At 37.7% G+C, this 20,281-nt stretch overlaps 1 protein-coding gene across 8 annotated transcripts in view; it reads right to left on the bottom strand.

Annotated features, from left to right (window-relative positions):
• Positions 1-20,281, bottom strand: part of Dmxl1 (Dmx like 1) — a 132,795-nt gene that overhangs the window by 61,872 nt on the left and 50,642 nt on the right. For all 8 annotated transcript variants that reach the window (XM_074057012.1, XM_020168526.2, XM_074057015.1 and 5 more), the window contains 9 exons: positions 16,438-18,123; positions 14,850-14,957; positions 11,693-11,862; positions 11,213-11,310; positions 9,977-10,142; positions 8,920-9,181; positions 6,123-7,204; positions 5,499-5,690; positions 2,816-2,892 (listed from right to left, as the gene is read on the bottom strand). In XM_074057012.1, the coding sequence (XP_073913113.1) occupies positions 2,816-2,892; positions 5,499-5,690; positions 6,123-7,204; positions 8,920-9,181; positions 9,977-10,142; positions 11,213-11,310; positions 11,693-11,862; positions 14,850-14,957; positions 16,438-18,123 (3,841 nt within the window). The remainder of the gene's footprint in view (positions 1-2,815; positions 2,893-5,498; positions 5,691-6,122; positions 7,205-8,919; positions 9,182-9,976; positions 10,143-11,212; positions 11,311-11,692; positions 11,863-14,849; positions 14,958-16,437; positions 18,124-20,281) is intronic.

Here is a 20,281-nt window from a genome sequence, read left to right as displayed (position 1 = left end):
GGAGTGTAAATTAATATAAAAGAGAAATACCTGCATACCATGTTTATTACAGTTCTCTTCACAACAGCTAAACTGTGGAAACAGCCCAGGTGCCCAACAACCAATGAACAGATAAAGAAAATATCATGTATCTACACCATGGAATATTACTCAGCCATAATGAAAAATGAAATCATGTCATTTGCAGGAAAACAGATAGAACTGGAGATTACAATGCTGAGTATGATAAGCCAGGCTTAAAGGGACAAATATCACATGTTCTCACTCACTTGTGGAACCTAGACCTGAAATGATGATGATGATAACGACGATGATGGACATGAATGTGAAACGGGGATGGTCTGGGGGGGAATCAATGTGAGGGGGCACAATTCTGTAGTTCTAATTTTCTGAGAGGCTAAGGCAGAAGGCAGCTTGAGCCCAGAAGTAAAAGGCTGGCCTGTGTAACACAGCAAGACCCTGCCTCAAAAGACCATCTATGAAGAAGTACAATAGTGATTCTAAGAGCAGAGAAGAGTGTGGAAGGGTGGTGTGGTGAAGGGAGGATATGATCAATGCATGCCGAACCATGTATGGAAATACCATAGTGAATCCCACTAGTGTGTGTAATTAATATGTGTAAAGAAAAATAAACTATGGACTGGGGAGTAGCTAAGTGGTAAAGCATTTGCTTAGCATGTTCAAGGCCTTGTGTTCAACTGCCAGAATTAAAAAAAAAAAGTTACATTAACAAAAATAGCATGGCAATGGCATAAAAATTGACAAACAGACCACAGGAACAGAATAGAAAACCCAAACCAAGACACCAATTACAAAATGGGGAAATGATCTGAGTAGACATTTCTCAAAAGAAGACATACGAATGACCAACAGGTATATGAAAAAATGCTCAGTTATCAAAACCACACTGAGGCATCATCTTGTACCAATGGGAATGGCCTTTGTGAAGGCTAGGGACATACCTCCATGGTACAGTGCTTGCTTAGCATGCACAAAGTCATGGATTCTATCTCCAGCACCTAGAAAAAAATCTAGAAAAGACACAAAATGGCAGATGCTAGTGAGGATGTGGAGTTGGTGAGGACGTAGATTAATACAGCCCTAAGGTCAGCAGGAGCATCCCACTACTGAGTACACAGAGAGAGAGAAAAGGAGGTATTCATGTAAATGTTTACTGTAACTCTAGTCACAACAACTAGGGCATGAAATCAAGCAAGGCATCCTTCAGTAGGTGAATAAAATGTAATGTATGTACTCAATGGGATATTGTCCAGTCACAAAAGGAATGAAATCGTGTCATTTGTGGCAACATGGATAAGCCTCAAGGACAATATGGTAAGTGAAATTAGCCAGGTGCAAAAACAAATACACATGTTCTCACCTACATGTGGAAGCCAAAAGAGTTACCTCACAGAAGCAGAGACTGGAATAGTGGGTCCCACAGGCTGGGAAGGTGTTAGAGAATTACGTGCAAAGGTCATTTAGTGGGCACAAAATTTCAGTCACACATAAGTAAAACATTCCAGTGTTCTATAGCATAGTAGGATGAAAACATTAATAATTTATTGTGTATTTCCAAAAGAGATAGAAGAGAGGATTTTTAATCTTATTAAAAAGAGTGATAAACATTTAAAGTGATAGATATGTTAATTACTATGATTTGATCACTAAGGGTATGCATGGCATCAAAATATCACACTGTACTACATAACAATGTACAATTATTCTGTGTAAATAAAAAAATAAAACTTATTAAATCAACAAAAGATCTTAAAAATGGAAATCAGGTCTGGGTGCCGGTGGCTCATACCTATAATCCCAGCTACTTAGGCGGCAGAGATCAGAAGGATTGTGGTTTGAAGCCAACCCTAGGCAAAAGGTTCACAAGACTAAACCAGGCACAGTGGTATCTATGGTCCCACCTACACAGGAGACTGGGCAAATCTGAAAAAAATAACCTAAAACAAAAAGGGCTGGAGGCATGGCTCAAGGGATAGAACCTAGCAAGCATAAGGCCCTGTGCTCAAACCCCAGTACAAGCAAAATTATAATAATTATTATTATTAATAACAATTTTTTTAATGAAAAACAGTTTCTGAAGAACCAACTCTGCCTAAATAGGAAAAACGACACCGCAAAAGAATGCATGAGTGTCTGGAAAATAAAGCCATGACTTGGACTGAAGTGAAACAAAGAGATGAAGAAGATGGACCCACAAGGTACAGTACCTAACAGGAAGACATACAGATAACACTTGAAGACATAAAGCCAGAGTATTTCAAAGGACTGGGATAGACACAGAAAGATGCCACAGAATGACACAGTATTTTTAGAGCCTAGAAAAGTTAGTATGAAGAGACTATCCTAAGCATCAGTTCTCTAATGGCATTTTTCTCAATTCCAAGTCAGTCCATCCTTTTTCTGTGCTCCTTGGGATATTTACTATCTACCAAATTATAGTACTTACCATTTAAGAACTATGCCATGTTATATATTACTTACAAACCCACATATTTGTCTCTAACTAGACAGGCCTTACATGGAAAGAGTCCTTTCTTACTCCTTTTAAAATTCTCAACATCTATTACAATGTCTACCATAAGGCACTGATCAGTAACAGACTGCTACATAAGTTATGCTAACAAGGGTTAGCATAGAGATTCATTTGTCATAAAGGCTTATGCTAAAATTTCAAAGATAAAAGGAAACACCCCAGCCAGATGCTTATTGCATTATTGAAAACAGACTGCTGTATACAGTTCTAAGTGAATAATGTACACAATAAGTATTCTTAAATTTCACAAAACATATTTACCTGTAGTTATGACTACCGCAAAGGCACTGGTAAATACAAGCGGAAAGTGAGGCAGCCAGAGTGTGCATCACATATACCTGGAAAAACAGAGCGAACTGAGGACAAACGTTCTCATGACCTAACATGGTTATTATTTTTTAAAATGATAAAAAGAATACTGGTCTACATGAGTATTTTCTTTTCCTTTTCTATGATACTGATTTCTATCTAGAGAAGTCTTGCTATAGAAAATTTAAAGAAAAAACAGAGTCCTTTGGCAGAAATTATAAAACAATATATGCTATCTAACTTCTTTTTCAAGAGCAAGGGGAAACAAGTGTGTGCAATCCAACAGGGCATGAACCATGCACTAAAACATGTCCTCTAACACTCAGCCTGATTTTTCCTTAGCCAAAATATGAAGAAGCACAGATTGATGAACGATAGTTAGCCAACACAGGTCACTGAGGAAAATGCTACCACATATTCTAGTTACCATGAAAGACAATCTGCAGAGTGAAACTTTGCAGAAGGGAGGAAAGACAAGGTATGAAAGGCAGTAACTGAAAGGCAGTAGAGTCAGATACTTGTCTTATGTAGGAGCTATAATAGTAGAACTGAGAGTGAAGCAGCTTTGGTGAGGTAAGAAAGTGGATGAGACTAGAATAGTGAAAGATTCAACTTAATAATTATGAAATACGAGTCTCTTATGTAGATGAAAATGGGTAGTGACAGATAAAAATCTAATTGTTATTTTCTGTTTCAACAGGATGTGTGACTAAGCAACAGCATACAATTGAAGATGCAAAGACCACCTATAGGAGATTACAAAAGGGATCATTAAGTGTTATACTCTCCTCAGTAGAGAGTTTGGATGTATTTCTCCATTCACTGAATCTGGGCTGGACTTTCACTAAGAGGACCCAAGAGAAGAGGTATGTGAGTTCTGAACCTACACCTCGAAAGGCCTTGCAAATTCTATTCCTGCTGCTCTTAAACTCCTACAAACATCATGTGAAAAAACACTAGATATGACTGAGTGAAGAGGTCACACAGTCACACATGTGTGTCTATGAGGATGTGTCCAGATTTGATAAAGATCTGATCACAACAGACTGTTAGTGGACATCTGCCCATAAACTGGAAGACCAGAAAAGAACATTAGATTGAATAAGAGGAAACTCCTGCCTAAATGCATTGATCTGGAACATTGGTCTTTTCCTGCCTTCAAACTCAACGTGAAACATAACCTCTTCCAGGGTCTTGAGCCTGTTTACTTTTACACTCAATGGAACTTAAGCCATCGACTTTGCTGGTTCTTAGGCCTTTGAACCTGGACTGGAATTACACCATCAGCCCCTCTGGATCTCCAGCTTACCAACTGCAGATCTTGGAGTTTCTCAGCTTCTACAGTCACACAAGCCAATTCTTAATAATCAATCAATCAATCTCTCTCCTTGTCTCTGACTCTCTACCATTCCCTACACATACTAGTGGTTCTGTTTCTCTGAAGAACCCAGTCTAACATCCTAGGTTTGCCGGCTGTAGAATGCACTACATATTATCCGAATTGTCCTGTCAGCCCTATCAACCAGCAGTGGCCCAAGGATGAATGAGAAAGGCCAGAGACCAGTCAGGCTGCCCCAAACCAAAGAACTGACAAGCCAATCCATGGAATCATGAGAAAAATGTATGATGGCTTTTGAACCTACTAATGTTTCTGAGTAGTTTTTAAGCAAAAAAATGGTATCACAGTAGCAAAAGCTAATGTGATATACCATGGTTATGCTATAATTTAAGTTAAATATGGAATGCTAAAACGAGCATAATCTGAAGGAAATTCAATTTCAAACTGTATAAAAAGCACTACAGGCATTTATAACAGAGCAGTATAGGAAAAGAAGTGGCAGAACATCAAATTACAATAGCTAAGGTTATCCAAGAGGGCATAGTCAACTGTGGAAGGAGAGTCCTCCATTAGTTAAGCGAAAGTCGAATTGGTGTGGTGTCATAACCTATGAGTTGGGCAAGAACCATATGAAAAGCCTATGAGAGAAGACATCTAAGGGACGTACAAAAATAGTCAACCTCAAGTCATACTTTAAAGGATTCCAAAGGAGAGTTAAGATGAAATATGAAATTTGTTACTAATAGGAGATGAAGGGAAATGATGACGAATGCAACTGTAAATAACATGACTAGAATACACTGTTTTAGAACCACCTGAGGAATTTATTAAAAATAAACATGTTCCTGGGATTCTCTTACAGACTGAGTCAGTAAGTTAGGAGTAAACTTAGAAATCTAAACTTTTAAAGAGCACTGCAGGTGACTCCGTTACCCAAGGAGTGACATACTACTTCACATCAATATCCTTAAAATATGCAATGCCTTAATACTAACAAAAGAAACTTTTACTTACCTATTCGTTTAAGGAATAAGTCTACATCTATGCTCTTATCTTAATGAAGCTAACTAATACTAAATAACTAGCATTTGATTGAAAATAAAAACCTGAAGTATCCTATTGGGTATAAGAAACACAGTAAGAGAGGTCTGGTCTACAATCAGAATCGTTCTTTAATCAGAATCAATACAAAGGTGGTAATGTAACAATGCTGTGAACAGTCTGGTGTTTGAATCTGCTTTATAGCCTAATCATTCAATTTAGGTAAAGTAAAAGCTTGAATCCAAGCATACTTACTTTATTGCTTTGGCTATCGGGCTGAGGTGGTGAATCAAAGTTGACTATGGCATGAAGAATATCATGTGTTAGATTACTAAGGTGCAACAGTGGATTGGCAACTACTGTTTTGGCACTGGCTGTACAAGCAAAGAGGAGAGGCACTGAGGTTTGCTCTGACAGAGGGCTAGGAAATAGTGGTTCTGATGTTTCCTTAAAAACAGAGAGGAAAAAGGTTAATCAACTGTTAATAGTAATGGTCCATTACTTAAGTAATTTAGAAAATTATTTGAAAAACTTTCAAACAAAAACTAGAAGCATAATAGGAATGTTTTTAGTTAGAAGGGATCTGAGGAGCTCAACATTTTAACCATCATATCTTAAAATGATGAGACAATACCCTGCGCTAATCAAGAGAAGCTCACCACCTCTCAAGGCATTCACGGTAGAATGAATTAAGCAAGTCACATATCGCCTGACAGAGAATGGTCCTTCACCTGTAATGCTTACAGAATTTGACAAATTCATAATACGATGAACTACACACAAAGAAGCATTCCTTAAAGCAACTGCAGTGAAGAAAATCAACAGAACCAGAAAATGCAACACCAAACATATTATTCTCAACTCATTCAACTTACATACCTGTTGAGATTCTTGCAAAAGCAAAATTAATTCCATTCTCACAGATGCAAGACCCCCACCATGGGAGCCATGAAGTATGCAGTAGCTAAGAAACATTCTCAAGAGTGACTGGTATTTCAAGAGCCACTGTCTCTTTTCTTGAAAACTCTCTCTTAGTTGCTTTGCTTTTGTTTGGTGACGCAAATCATCACAGTCCTCATTTACTCCAAACTCACCTCTACCTTTATCAAAAGTGGGATGCAGTTCTTCAGCATCTGAGCAAAAGTCACAAGTTCTTTGAAGAGCTACCACTTCTTTTTCAAGCCAGTGGTACAGTTGGTAACGCAATTTCCCACCATCTATTTCATAGCCAGTAGATAAAGTACGAAGTTCTACTGTGAGGATCTTTAAACATGCTCTAAATTTTAATTGAACAGCAATTATATCTTCTGATGGATTTAAAATGTCATTTTCATCTAATGTGCTGAAAGAGTCTGTATAATTGCTTACTTCATCTAATTTTGTATCTACTTTTCTCTGTAAAGGTTTTAGTTCTTTCATTGAAATTGGGAGATCCTCATTTTCTTCATCATCATCGCTGTCCCATTTTAACTCTAAAGAGTCATCCTGAAATATAACACTTGGTTGGTTCCAGTCAAAAGAAAGAGTGGAGTTTGAGTGCTTCTCTGAAGAACTCTCTGAAGGAGATCCAAAACCATTCAGCAGTGACTGTGACCAATCTACAGCAGAAGACGTATCTTCTCTTGCATCCAATTTTAGTAGAGAAGAATCTTTACTGGTATCCAGAAAGCTAGATCCTCTACACAAAGGTTTTGTTTTCTTGATGACTTTGGGCATCTTTGACAATACTTCCAGAGCCAACATAGGACAGCCAGCTTTTAGATGAGCACTGGCAGTAGTAAAAAATAATTTTCTTTCACTTAAGTTAATTGTTCCCACCAGTCCACTTCTTTCTACTAAATCCATGTGTGTGGAAAATGTATCAGATGATCCAAAATGACGTCTCAGCAAAAGAGGATGTGTTCTTAGATAATTGTAGAAATTAAAAACTGTAGGATTACAGGCTGACATCATGACTTGATCTGAAAGTAAATTCATTTTATGAGCCAAGAAAAGTTCTTCAAGATCTGAATCAAGTGATAATATTTGTATTACAGCCTTTTTTCTCTACCATGGAATCTTGACTCATCTGGCCTTTTGACAAATGTAATTAATAGTCCACAATACTTGGGAGCATGGAACAGACAAGAACACATTTGCAGTGAAAGTTACATATCTGTGACTAGTAGGTAAACAAAGTGCTGCTTTCCCACTGAAACAAAACCCTCTAGGTAACACTTTTTTATTTCTTACTTCCCTGGATGTTCCTCTCCAATCTACCTTCTAGTCCTCCTCATTTCCCTCCCTTTGCATGAAGAGGAGGTCCTAAGTTTCAGTTCTTAATCTCTTTTCTATCTATGTTCCCTCTGTTGAACTCATAGATAGTCCCATGGTTTTAATTGCCATTTACATGCTGATAACTTGCACATCTCTATCTCCAGTCCTAACTTCACCCTGAAAACAAACTCTTATCTCACAAATTCTACACTTCATTTCCACTAAGATGTAGACTCTCTTGCCTCAAGGACTTTTATTTAGTGTGACCTTGGCACACTAAAACCATTCTTTACTCAGGTATCTACATTGATTAACTTGCTCATTTCAACAGTTTCTCTCCCCAAAGATCATGTTATCAGAGAAGGCTTCTTGATCTGAAACAATACTTTGCATCATTTATCTGTTGCTTAAGTTTAAAACGCATGACTTGTCATTGATTCCCAATTTTCTTGACACTCCACATCAAATCCAGTCCTGTCTAATCAAACTTAAAATACCTAAAATCCAAATACTTCTTTCAACTTCTACTCCCATAATCCTGATCCAAGCTACTATTATCTTTTACATTGTCTTCCAGAAGAATTCAGTTTTAAATGGTTCTAAAGGTATGTGATCTTATATTAATCCCAAATCAAGACATATATTTTACAAAAATATATATAAGGTATCAGAGAATTTTATTTTTATTTTTCCCCTTCACTACAGAAGCTAGTTTGAAAATCCTTAGCTCAGATGTATAGGAGTGTTGAACAACTGAGTCTCATGGCTTTCTCCTAAGTTTAGAAGCAAGGCACATGATACTTCCTGATTAAATGATGCCACATAAAAAGCTATGGGCTAGAAGCTTTTCTACTTTAGCATTCCAAATAAGAACACCTACTGTACTTGTACTAGCTACCAGACATGATTCAATCCTGTCCATGGAAAAATATTTGTAGAGCAAATCCCATCATTTTACAGGAATATATAAGGAATTCCATTTTATAATAATTTAGCAAGAAGAATTTCTATAAGCAAAGGCAGAAATAGAGCTTTACGGTCCATTAAAAGTATCTACCCTTATCTTAAGACAAGTTTATGAACAAGATCTTCTAATCACATCACTTAAGTAACATTTTCTTCACAGTGAATAGTTTTTACTGTAAGTTATAAAATTCATTTTAAAACACAGTAAACCAACCTAAGACAAAAACTGGCTTAATTATTATTTCTTCAAAATAGTTATTTTTAAAGGATTAATCTCTCCTGAAAACAAGAAAATGAAACTGTATACATTACCCTGTATCCACAACTAACCCACAAACTCAAGAAGCCCACAAATTCCATTTGTTCAGTATGACCCTGAGCACTGAGCAGGGGTCTGCACACCTGTGAAGTACCACCAGTCCTCTTCCTCACTGACAGCTGAGGTGTAGCTTACCATCATCCTCTCTGGCAGGTTGCTTTATCAGTGTTTCCAGAGCACTACCATAATCCTCCAAAATCCAATGTGCCATACTCCGGAGAAAAGGATCACAGTGCATATTTATGCTCAAAGAACTCAGCTTGTGGACAGGAGAGTCAATTCCCAGCACTTTTTTTTGTAAGACAGATTTATATGTTGCAGATTTGTCAAATTCAGACTCATAGAGTCTTGCTATTACAAGAGCTAACTGAATGTCATTCAGCTTCTCAAGGCATACCTTAAAAAAAAGATATACTGTTCATAAAAAAAAAACAGAGGCAACTTTCATTTCAGGATAGACTCAATTAACTAACAACTGCAAAAACATCAAGCTTTATTTATTTATTCATCTCCAAAATTAGCAAACAAGGATAATAAGAAGCACACATGCACTACCTGCTTTAGCAAATTTACTTGGCAACATTTATGTTAATATTTACAAACATACTCACTAGTCCTAATTATGCATTTGCAAAAAGGTTTAGCCTGATAAGGAAACATCAGACATCTGTAAACAGTGTCAATGCAAAGCACTCATGATTTTACTCCTGAGTCTTTACCCGCTCCCATCCACCCCAGAAGAGTGTAGTGTTTCCACATTAAAAGGTCGCTTTGAATTCCATTTGAGACTTGGGGCAAAGAGTAATTTGAGACAGATATTCTATATCTTAAATGTTCATAATTTTTTAAGGTTTACTGAGAAATAATCACTGAATATTTTCTAAGGTTCATTAAGACAGAGCTAGAAATATTCAAATATATTTAAATGAATAGAACAGACCTTTAATTTTTTTTTTAACCTATTCATGATTATTTTTAAGTCATATTAACTACTATTCTACCAAACTACCAACACAACCTGGTTCATTCTAATTTTATATGAATAACATTCAAGCTAAATGAAAAAAATTTAAAGGCTACAACATAAGCTTCTTTGGAGATAATTAACCTATTATTTCTACTAAAGATGAAATTAAAAAATAAAAATTTAGCAACCAAGATAATGCTTTTTAAAGAAAATTTCATTCATTACCTCAACTGCATCTCTGAGGCAACCAGCTAAAAGAAAAAATGCTGCAGAATGTTCAAATCTTTGTTTCCCTAGCAAAGAAAAAGCATTCTTCAAAGCTGCTTTACGCCACCTTTCCTCTTCAAAATTGTGTCCAAAAAATTGTGTCATTCTCGTATCTTTTTGAGATCTACAAAGGAAAGGAAAGCATGAAAGTTTCAGAATTCAATTTTGGAATCAGTGTGCTAAAGTAGGCCTCTGAGGCAGGAGGATCTTGTATTTGAGGCAAGCTAAGCTTCATGGCAAGTCCCTGCCTCAAAAAACTAAATAGAAAACAACACACACACAAAGAAAAAGGTTGGGATTCAATAGAAACATTTTCCAGTCCACAAATTACCAGACATCTGCTTCTGGTCCCAGTAACAGAAGATTAGGTAGATATATACATTTCCATATGAGCCTCAGAGATTACATAAAAATTCCCTTCCAAACTATAAAGAACACTACATTAGCAGCACTGTGAAAATTACCTTTAAACTAATGCAAAATAATAACATACATTAATATGGCTTATTAATGATAAAATAATTTGTACTAACTTTTGTGCTGCTTTTCCTTTTGCCCCTTGGAAGATGACTTTGGTGATCAAAATCAAAGGACTCCTCCCTGACTGGAAGCAATCCTTAGAGACTACGTCTCTCAGAACACTGACTTGATACTATGATTTTCCCTGGAAGGCTGCACTTGGTGCAGATCACCTGGAACTTAACCCAAAACAAATACTAAACTGTTTGTGGTCCTTATGTTCACTGAGGTCTACTGGGGAGAAGAGAAGGGAGTGAAGTCACAGTCTCCAGAAGGGAGGCATCCTTGAGGAACAGCCTGGCCCATGAGCTCTCAAGGGGGCAGAGGGTGGATGTCCTCCTGGCAGATTTTAGATTCCACCAATCCATCTTCTTCCCCAAATCAGATGCAAATTTATGGTTTAGTGCCTTTTGTACAGAACTATCTTGAAAAGTTCTTAAAAATAAACAACAAAAAATATGTTTTGGACTGATAAATACCAAAAGAAATTGAAGCAACATCACCAAGTTTCTTCCTCTAGAAAACAGCTAAGCTTTTTTCCCTATGAATTTTCTCCTTAAGCAAGAAAATAACTAAGAATCTACTTGAGCCAACATCAATAAAAACACATCTTACTCTTTGCATTTACTCCTTATGATACAAGATTCTTACTTTGCAGCAGAGATTTTTACGTACCTATATAAGCCCCAAATCACAGCTTTCTTTTTCATTGCAAGGTAAAAAATAGCAGCATCTAAAGGATCTTTGTTTCTATTAAAGGCTGCTTTGGCTACCTACAATTAGAAAATATTGGTGAAAGTTTCACAGAAATAGTTTGTGAGTGATTGTATATATACAAACTAATAAGATGCAAAAAAGGAGGTAACAGGACTACAGCCTTTCATCATAAGCTGTTCTATACTAGTTTATTTTTTAAACATATACTTCTCTTTGTAAAAATCAAAAATATACTAGTAAACAAACAGGTGTCAAACCAGAAGTTTGAGAATTAAAATTAATTTTTTAAAATTACATTCATGTAATTTAAAATATAAAGACTATTCAAAAGCAAAACAAAATGGAGTAAGTAACATCAGAGAAGACATGGAATGCTGCATAAGCAAACACCCAAATTCTCCAAGTGGATTTTGTACACCCGTGGATAAGCACACTTACTTTCTCTATGCATCTTCGTAAGAGGAGGGCATTTCGCACCCACCAGCCCACACCCATGGCTCGTAGTTCAGACCAAGTGGGATCATTTTTCTGCATTGCAGGTAGCATGTTCAGCAGTTCTTCTTCTGCCACTGAGTGAAATGCCCAAGCAAAATGACTACTAGACAGGCCTGAAAAAAAACAGAAAACAATGCTGAGAAGATATGTGAACATACTTCTCTCTAGAGACGGCTCACTTTCTATTGAAAGCATGCTCCTTTCCTACTAAACTTCACTATCACTTTCACAACAAAAAAAGAGTAACATTGTTCTTGCTTATGCGTATGGTTATGTACATATGTAGGCATACCTATAACCAAATCCATGGCGGCAATGATGCAGGCATGGGAGGAAGGATTATTGTTGAAGGGTACTCAGGTACTCACATGACCTGTGAAGAGTTATAGTGTGATCTGAAAGTGGCATGATTAGTGTTATTGTACAATGCAAATTCTAGGGCAAGACTTGTAAAAGTAAAAGACAAAGTATAACTGATACATGGTAAGAAGGGAGAGTAAATGGGATCACATAAAATCTAATTAAATACGTCGTACAGGCAAAAATGCTAATTAAAATCAGAAGACTGGAAGACAAAACAGAAACAAATGGTTGACAACAATTAACTGAATATTTCAAATTAGTTAGTAGAGATGATTTTGAATGTCCCCAATCACAACAAAAAAATGATACAGGCCTGGGGTGACAACTACACCTATTACTCTGATCTAATCAATAAACACTATATACATGTGTTGAAATGCCACACTATACCTCATAAATATGTATAATTATTATGTGTGAATTTTAAATACAGGGACAAAGAACATGGCAACAAGCAAAACAGTAACGAATAAAGTATATATTAATCAGCTATGTCAATACTCACTTTGAATGGTCAAAGTCTAAATCCATCAACAAAAAACACACTAACACCAATCTAAAGAAATCAGTAGCTGGGCATAGAGCTGCATGCTTGTAATATCAACACTTGGGAGGTTGAGGCAGAAGAATCAGAGTTTGAGAGTATGAGGCTAGTGGGGGCCACACAGTGAACTAGAGGAAAGCATGGGCTATGTAACAAAAACCTGTCTCAGAGAAATAAAGGGGAAAAAAAAGAAATCAGAAGTGCTTACACTCCTCTCAGATGGAGCAGATTTCACAGGAAGGACAGCTATGAGGTATTATGTAATGATACAGTATCAATTCTCCAAAGAAAAATGTACTAACCTCAAACTGTAAAACTACCACAAGAAAATACAGGAAATGCTCTAAGACACTGATCCAGCTATGACCCCAATAGCAAAGGCAGCAACAATAGAAACTGACTAATGAGATGATATCAAACTTAAATGCAGAACAAAGGATACAGTGGACAGAGTGCAGAAACAGCCTGCACATTAGGAGAGAGCACTGCAATCTGCACATCTGCTACAAGGTCAATATCAAACTATCTGAAGATCTCAACTATCAATAATAAAAAACATTTTAAATGCACATTAATGAATCCATTAATGAACGACTAGGTAAAGAAAATGCATGAATACACAATGGAATACCAATCATCCTTAAAAGAAAAGGTTGTTCTGTCACCTGCAACAGTGTGGATGAACCTGGGGGCCATTACCTTAAATGAAAGGCACAGAGAGACAAGTCTGCACGACCTCACTCATATGTGCAATCTAAAATAACGCAACTCACAGAAGCAGAGAGCAGAATGGTGGATACCCCAGCCTGGGTTGGGGATCGGAAGGGGGACTTCAAGCAAAGGACACAAAGGGAATGACATCCACTGCACAGCCTGGTGACCACCTTTAATGGCAGAATACTGTATATTCCCAACTCACTAAGAGCAAATCCTAAGTGTTCTCACCGCAAAGTAAGTATTTTAGGTGAGTGATATGTTAACAGCTTGAATCAATCATTGAACTCTGTATACGTGTATCCTGACATCACGTTGTACTCTATAAAAATACAAAGTGATCTGTCAATTAAAATTGAAAAAAAAAAAATTTTTTTTCTTGGTGGTACTAGGGTTTAAACTCAGGACCTCATACTTTCCAGGCAGGTGCTCTACCACTTGAGCTACTCTACCAGTCCTTTTCTGTTTGGGTTTTTTTGAGATAGGGTCTCGCAAACAATTTTCCTGGGCAGGCTTCACGCTGTGATCCTCCTGATCTCTCCCTCCTGAGTAGCTAGGATTACAGGCGTGAAGCACTGGCACCCAGCTTACAATGAAAATTTATTTAAAAGAACTTTATTTCAACTTTTAGGCTTCACTTTTCCAAAGCTAAATGCAAAATTAGGAAAGAAAGGAAGCAGAAAAAAAAAAAAAGTGACAGAGAAGATTAAGAAACAGACCTGCAGAGTGCAAGTTACACTGTTTAGACCTATAGGGTCAATCCACCTCTTCAAGTTCCTGGGTCCTGAGCCCAAAAATAAATAGTGTTTTAACTTATGTAAGATTTCTGTTACTTCTTGTAACCAAGACTTCTAACAGTATGCAAGAATATTTGAAATGCACTAATGTTATCAACTAATATCTGAAATAAAGATATTATAGAATTTTTATTTTCTATATTCTCAACTTTAAAAAAATGTTTAAATTTGAATATATTATTTTTAAATCAAAAGTATTCAAATTAGAGGGGAAACATGAATTTGAGTAAATATCAAAAAGGAGAAAAAAAGACAATCTAAAAAAACTAAAGAGGTTGAAGCAATGCTAATTTAGCTTTAATATAACAAGCATTTTAAAACACAGCTCAGAATATTCAATATCCATTTCTTCATTACCTCTCTTCATCTACTGTTAAAACTGCACTATTGCTGGCAGAGTGGCTCAAGTGGTAAAGTGCCTGCCTAGCAAGCATGAGGCCCTGAGCTCAAACCCTAGTACCGCAAAAGAAACAAAAACAAAAACCAAAACCCAAAAAAAAACAAAAAAAGAAACTGCACTATCTTGAGCAAAGAAAATTAGCAGAAAATACGAATGTTAGAAATAAAGAAAGCTTTGAATGTGTCAAGTGAGTGTCCCATCTGGGCAAACAGCTTGAAAAGCTCACAAGGATCTCTCTTCCCACCCACCATACTTTCCTGCAACAGATACCAACAAAGTCACCTTGATGCAGCAGCTGAGCTCGATAGGCTGGAAGGGAAGTTGTGAGGAAAGTGTGGAGTCGAACAGCCAAAAGAAACTTTAACCCACACTCATCGAGAGTTTCTCCACCTATGACCAGAGAGGAAAGTATTTGTATTTATTTTTACATGTAAAAAACCATTTTGTAAGCAAAAACTCTGTCAATCAGCACATATCACAGTAGCATAAACAGGGACAAAGCGCTCTTAAACTGACAAAGTGGTCATCAGTCTAAAACACTTTGTAGCATTTCTTTTTCTACCCAATTTTACATTGCAGGCAAAGAAGCGTAGCTAAATAAGGGGAAACATTAAAGGTCAGAATAAACTCAATGAGAGCCTGTTAACATTTGTTCATTATCACCAGCCTCTTCAGACTTCACCTGGGACTTATTTAAAGTGTAAGTGAATTTCTCTACCTTGATGCAAACCACATAACCATCCCTGTCAGTGGCTATCAGTACTGTAAGAAACAGTTACTTGACTGTATGAATGATTTTTACTTCAAAAGACTAAAACCAAAATACTAATACCATAGTCATATCAAAAAGAGCAGCTAGTAGGAATCCTCTGAGAACTTATTTTTCTTTAAAAGTATAACGATAAATTTTTAAAATTTTGCCTTAAGTTTACTCCCTATTTTCCTTTCAGTCCCCTTAGTTCAAAGGGTGCATCCCACTGACCAATGTCTGACCTACAGGCGGGACTTGTTGATCTCGCTCTTTGAGACTCGATGCAAATTCTCCATTCAAGTTTGTTCATAACAGGAGATTTAAAAATGCTCTCTGGTGAGGAAAAGACCTAACTTTGCTACGCTTGCTACTCTAACACTAATTTTAGGAAACTATGGTTAAATTATAATTTTTAAGAGTGGATGATTGTAAGTGGGAACAAACACAAACTACCTTATGTTCAGGCACTTAACGTAATGGTCTGACACGAGTCTGCTATTGTCTGCCGGAGCCTTTTATGTTGCAAAACTGACAACAGAAAAATGACTGGCATGATGTTTGTGGGTGCACTCCTCATACTTCTGATTATGAGAGAACAGCATTACTGAAGTCAAAACTGTTATGTAGATAGCAATGACTTTTTCGAGGAATGATGTTCCCAAAAAGGCTTTCATAACATCATTTTAATTAAAAATTATTTAAGATTATTTTCTGTGGGCTGGAGATGGTGCCTCACACCTGTAATCTCAACTACTTGGGGGTCGGGGGAGGTGGAGACCAGGAGGGCTGTGGTCTGAGGCCAACCCAGGCAAAGTTAGTGAGACCACCATCTCAATCAATAAGCCAGGTATGGTGGGACATTCCTGTGATCCCAGCTACAATGAAGGCTGTGGGCAGGAAGATCAAGGTGAGAGGCCACCCTGGGCAAAAAAACTGAGACCCTACCTGAAAAATAACTAAAAAACAAAAAGGGCTAGGGGCATAGCTCAAGTGCTAGAGCTCCTGCCTGGTAAGCATGAGGCCCTGAGTTCAAATGTCAGTATTGAGAAACAAAAGACTACTTTCTGTGAAATATTACCCTCAGTTCTTCCTCTAATCCTGTACAGACTTTAGTTTTACCTTGGCTTTTGTCTCTGCTTTCTCCAATGTCAGTGCTTGTGGTGGCAATTGTGTCTGCTAAGGCCATCAGAGACATCTGCTCCATGCGGCTGAGTCCTGGCAAACTAGAGTGAAGCAAGTGGCTGGAAAGAACCTGAGCATGTTCAGGACCAAAGTATGCTGGGCTGTACCGTGAGAGGTCAATGACTCTGGGCTCCACGCGTTCCTCCTCAGTCTCCAGCACGTGGGTGTCCAATGTGGGAGCTGCAGTTTGAAAAAGCTGATCATAGCTTTCTTTTGACAATAGATTTGACTTATTTAGGAAACCATCCTTACTGGATTTCTCCAAAGACGCATAGGAGCTGTCGTCATCTGCTGCAAGTAAGGCATACAAGGGAAGCGGAGGGACAGAGTCTATCTCTGTGTAGTCTGTACTTTCGGCTTTGTTGAAGGCCTGGGGGTCTCTGCTGGTGCTACCACTAGCGCTGATGGTGAGAGACCTCAAGCGGCGCTCGTGATTGGATTCAGCTTCATTCAGAGCGACAACCTCCCCAGCAATGCACTTGACAAGATGTGACAATATAGCCTTTGCTCTTCGAACTTTGCCAAGATCCATGAGTTCCAAAAGCTGCAAGGGATGGTACTGAGGTAAAGTTGGAGAAAGCGCATGAGCTGCTTCAAAAAGACCAGAATCTTCCATATCCACTGATGGATCAAGTGCACTTTTCTTTCCACAGATTTTCTGGGCAAGACTGGTCATGGATCGAGTCAGAGTTTTCTTTGGAGGGTGCAGTCCAGAGCTTGACGAGTTACTCTGTTTTATTAAGCTCAGTATAGATGGCGTGCTCCCATTGCATGAATCTGCTCTAATTGTATCTTGTTTAGAGTACGGCTGCCACTGGGAATATACGTGCATCTCACAATCCATTCCTACCACGAGGATGCCATCCCGGACCCACGACAGAGAAACGGGGAAAGGTGGGGAGCCTTCCACAGAGGAAACTAGGTCTACACTTCGTAACAGCACAAATCTAGAAAGAGGCACGGCTTTTGTGCTCTCCCAGAGAGGGAGTACCAGGCTTTCCTTACCAGTCTGTTCTTGGATCTTGCCAGACAGGGGCCCATACATGAAAAGTTTTGATCCAATTCCTACAGTCAGGATATGAGAACCATCTTCTCTAGACATCCAATCTAAGTGAACTAAATGCTTTGTGTTTGATGTCATACATTCTTTATTGAATAAATACGCCTCTGGTTTATTATATGCCACTAAATTGCTATCGATACTAATTCCAGAATCCAGCACTGTGCTTAACTCATCTAAATGAATTGTCTGTTCAAGGACCCAACATGAACCTCCTGTAGACTCACATTCAAAAATACTTACATGCATCACAAAGTCCTGAGAAGATCTACTATTAGATGCAGGCTGCTTATAAGCTACTGCTAAACGATTTGTATGTGCACAGCTAACTTCTACAGGCCTACCAGGTACAATTACACTACTGTTGCTCTGAAGTCCATCTTCAATAAGTAATGGCCATTCTTCCCAAATGTATGTGAGATCTGTTTTTCCATCCCTTGATGTGGCAGATTCTCCATCTGTTACTCTGCATCTCCAAAATCTTACTTTATCATCTGAGCATGAAGTTGCCAACAAATATGGGGCACTGCAGGCAGGATATATGGAAGAAGAGCTCAGATGTCCTAAAATGAAAATGACTCATTAGGGAACTATCAAGTATGGTCAAGTACTTACATTCTTATGGATTAGAATGTAAACTTGTATGAAATACTGTATTTAATCTAGGGCCCAAAATTAGTGGGAGGCTTTTAATGACACAAACAGGGTATATTTTTTAAAAACCACCAAAATTAGTAGGAGGCTTTGAATGATACCAACAGGGTCTACCTTTTAAAAACCACCAAACCTAGAGCAAAAAGCAAACTCTGAGAAAGTGCACTCCAACTCCTGCATTTATAGGTGGGGACCCTTTACTAGACACATTAAGTGTCGTGCACCTAAATCAAATAACTAGACTAAGGCAGAATTGAAAACTTGAATTTTTATTCAGATTCTGAATCTAGCATTCATCACACAGCTCTTTGTTAGTTTTACACATCATTATAAATCTCATATTAAAGTTACCAATACATGTTTAAAACCTGTCAACATTCCCTGACTCCTCCTCCTTCATAGTTTTTAATGTAAATGTGAATGGCCCACTCTTACCTAAGTATTATTAAATGGTCACTTTACAGGGTCCTATACAATTGAGGTGCACTTAATACAACTGATGCTCAAAGATTTCTAAGTGGAATGTTCAGGCGCAAAGTAATCATATACTATTAACGTTTATCACACAGCCAGACAGTGATAAGTATTTAAGTGTCTGGTTGCCACAGAGTCTCTTTTGCAACTACTCAACTCTGCCAATGTAGAGCAAAAGCAACTATACACAAAAATAAACAAACAGGTGTGACTGAGCTCTAATCAAATGTATTTATAAGAGGTAGCTGACCTCCTGCACACAAACTACTAACTAAATATAGAAATGATCTACAGGACATTCATCACATTTTAAAGGTAAATTCCATCTTGACTTAGTTTTTTTAAAAGCTATCAAGGAATGTAACAATGTTACAAAAGGAAACATTAGCATCATCCATCAGTTTTTCTGGACTCAGTAAAGAACAAAGTTCTTACCTTTCTAATACTACTGATTAAAAAACCATAAGCATACTCTTCTGCCTAACAATAACTCTTTAATTTTTTTTTTTTTTGAGAAATGATGTTATTATGTTGCCCAGACTGACTTCAAACTCCTGATTCTCCTGCCTCAGCTTCCCAAGTGCTGGGACTATCAGTGTATACCCCCACACCCAGCTGAGCTCTTTAGGTTCTATCAATGTGAGCTACTCTTTAAGAAGCTATAACTTTCCTTGCACTGATGTAGTTCTGAAATTAAAATGCACAAAGAAAAGTTAGTCAGAGCCCTCAACTCCTGTGAACTTCACCACTCAAAAGAGGCTAAGTACTGGTAACAATAGGGAAATCTAAAAAGCATTCAGGTTACTCTGTCAAAAAAATGACAGAAACCTAGAAAAGAATAAAGTCACTCTTTTGAGTATGAAAATGAAAAAAATCAATGATAAAAGAAAAGATGGATGTTGTACTGGAATTCTTGATTCCTAGCACTGGGTTCTCCATCTTCTGTGTGCTGGAAAATCACCTGGAACACTTACTAGAACAGACTGCTGGTCTCTGCCTAGAGCTTGTGACAAAGAGCCATACTTTGACAATGAAAATGAAAGGGTTTAAGAACTGAAGTTTTGGAGCTGTGCATGGTGGCACATACTGTAGTCCCAGTGCCTAGGAGGCTAAGGCAGGAGGATTGAGAGTCTAAGGTAGGAGTCTGAGACCAGCCCAGGCAATATAATGAGACCCCGTATGAAAAAAATAAATAAATAAAAGGAGTTTGATATCTTTGCCTTGGCATGCAAATCACCTGGAAGGCTGGTAGGACCAGATCACAGGGCCCTATTCCAGCATCCATCAATCAGTAACTTGCATGTGGCCAAGAATTTTCACTCTAACAAGCTCACAGAATGCTTATGGCCGCTGGTCAGGAGACCCCATTTTGAAAACCACTGCCTCAGAACAAGGGTAATAAGGATCTCCAGAAACTACACTCAGGTGTTCCTAGAACAAGGTCCCAGGCAACTCCTAAAACACCACCAAAGCTGGCAAATAAGGCTCAACTCAGTGACTTATCTCCACTCTACAAACTTCTTAAAGGGGAATACCGTTGTTTTAGAAAGTTCCATTTCTGCTTCTGTGCGAATTTCCTACTGTTAAATACCT

The sequence above is a fragment of the Castor canadensis genome, chromosome 16, assembly GCF_047511655.1.
Source record: "Castor canadensis chromosome 16, mCasCan1.hap1v2, whole genome shotgun sequence".
NCBI lineage: Eukaryota > Metazoa > Chordata > Mammalia > Rodentia > Castoridae > Castor > Castor canadensis.
This window is presented reverse-complemented; position numbering and strand designations above follow the sequence as displayed.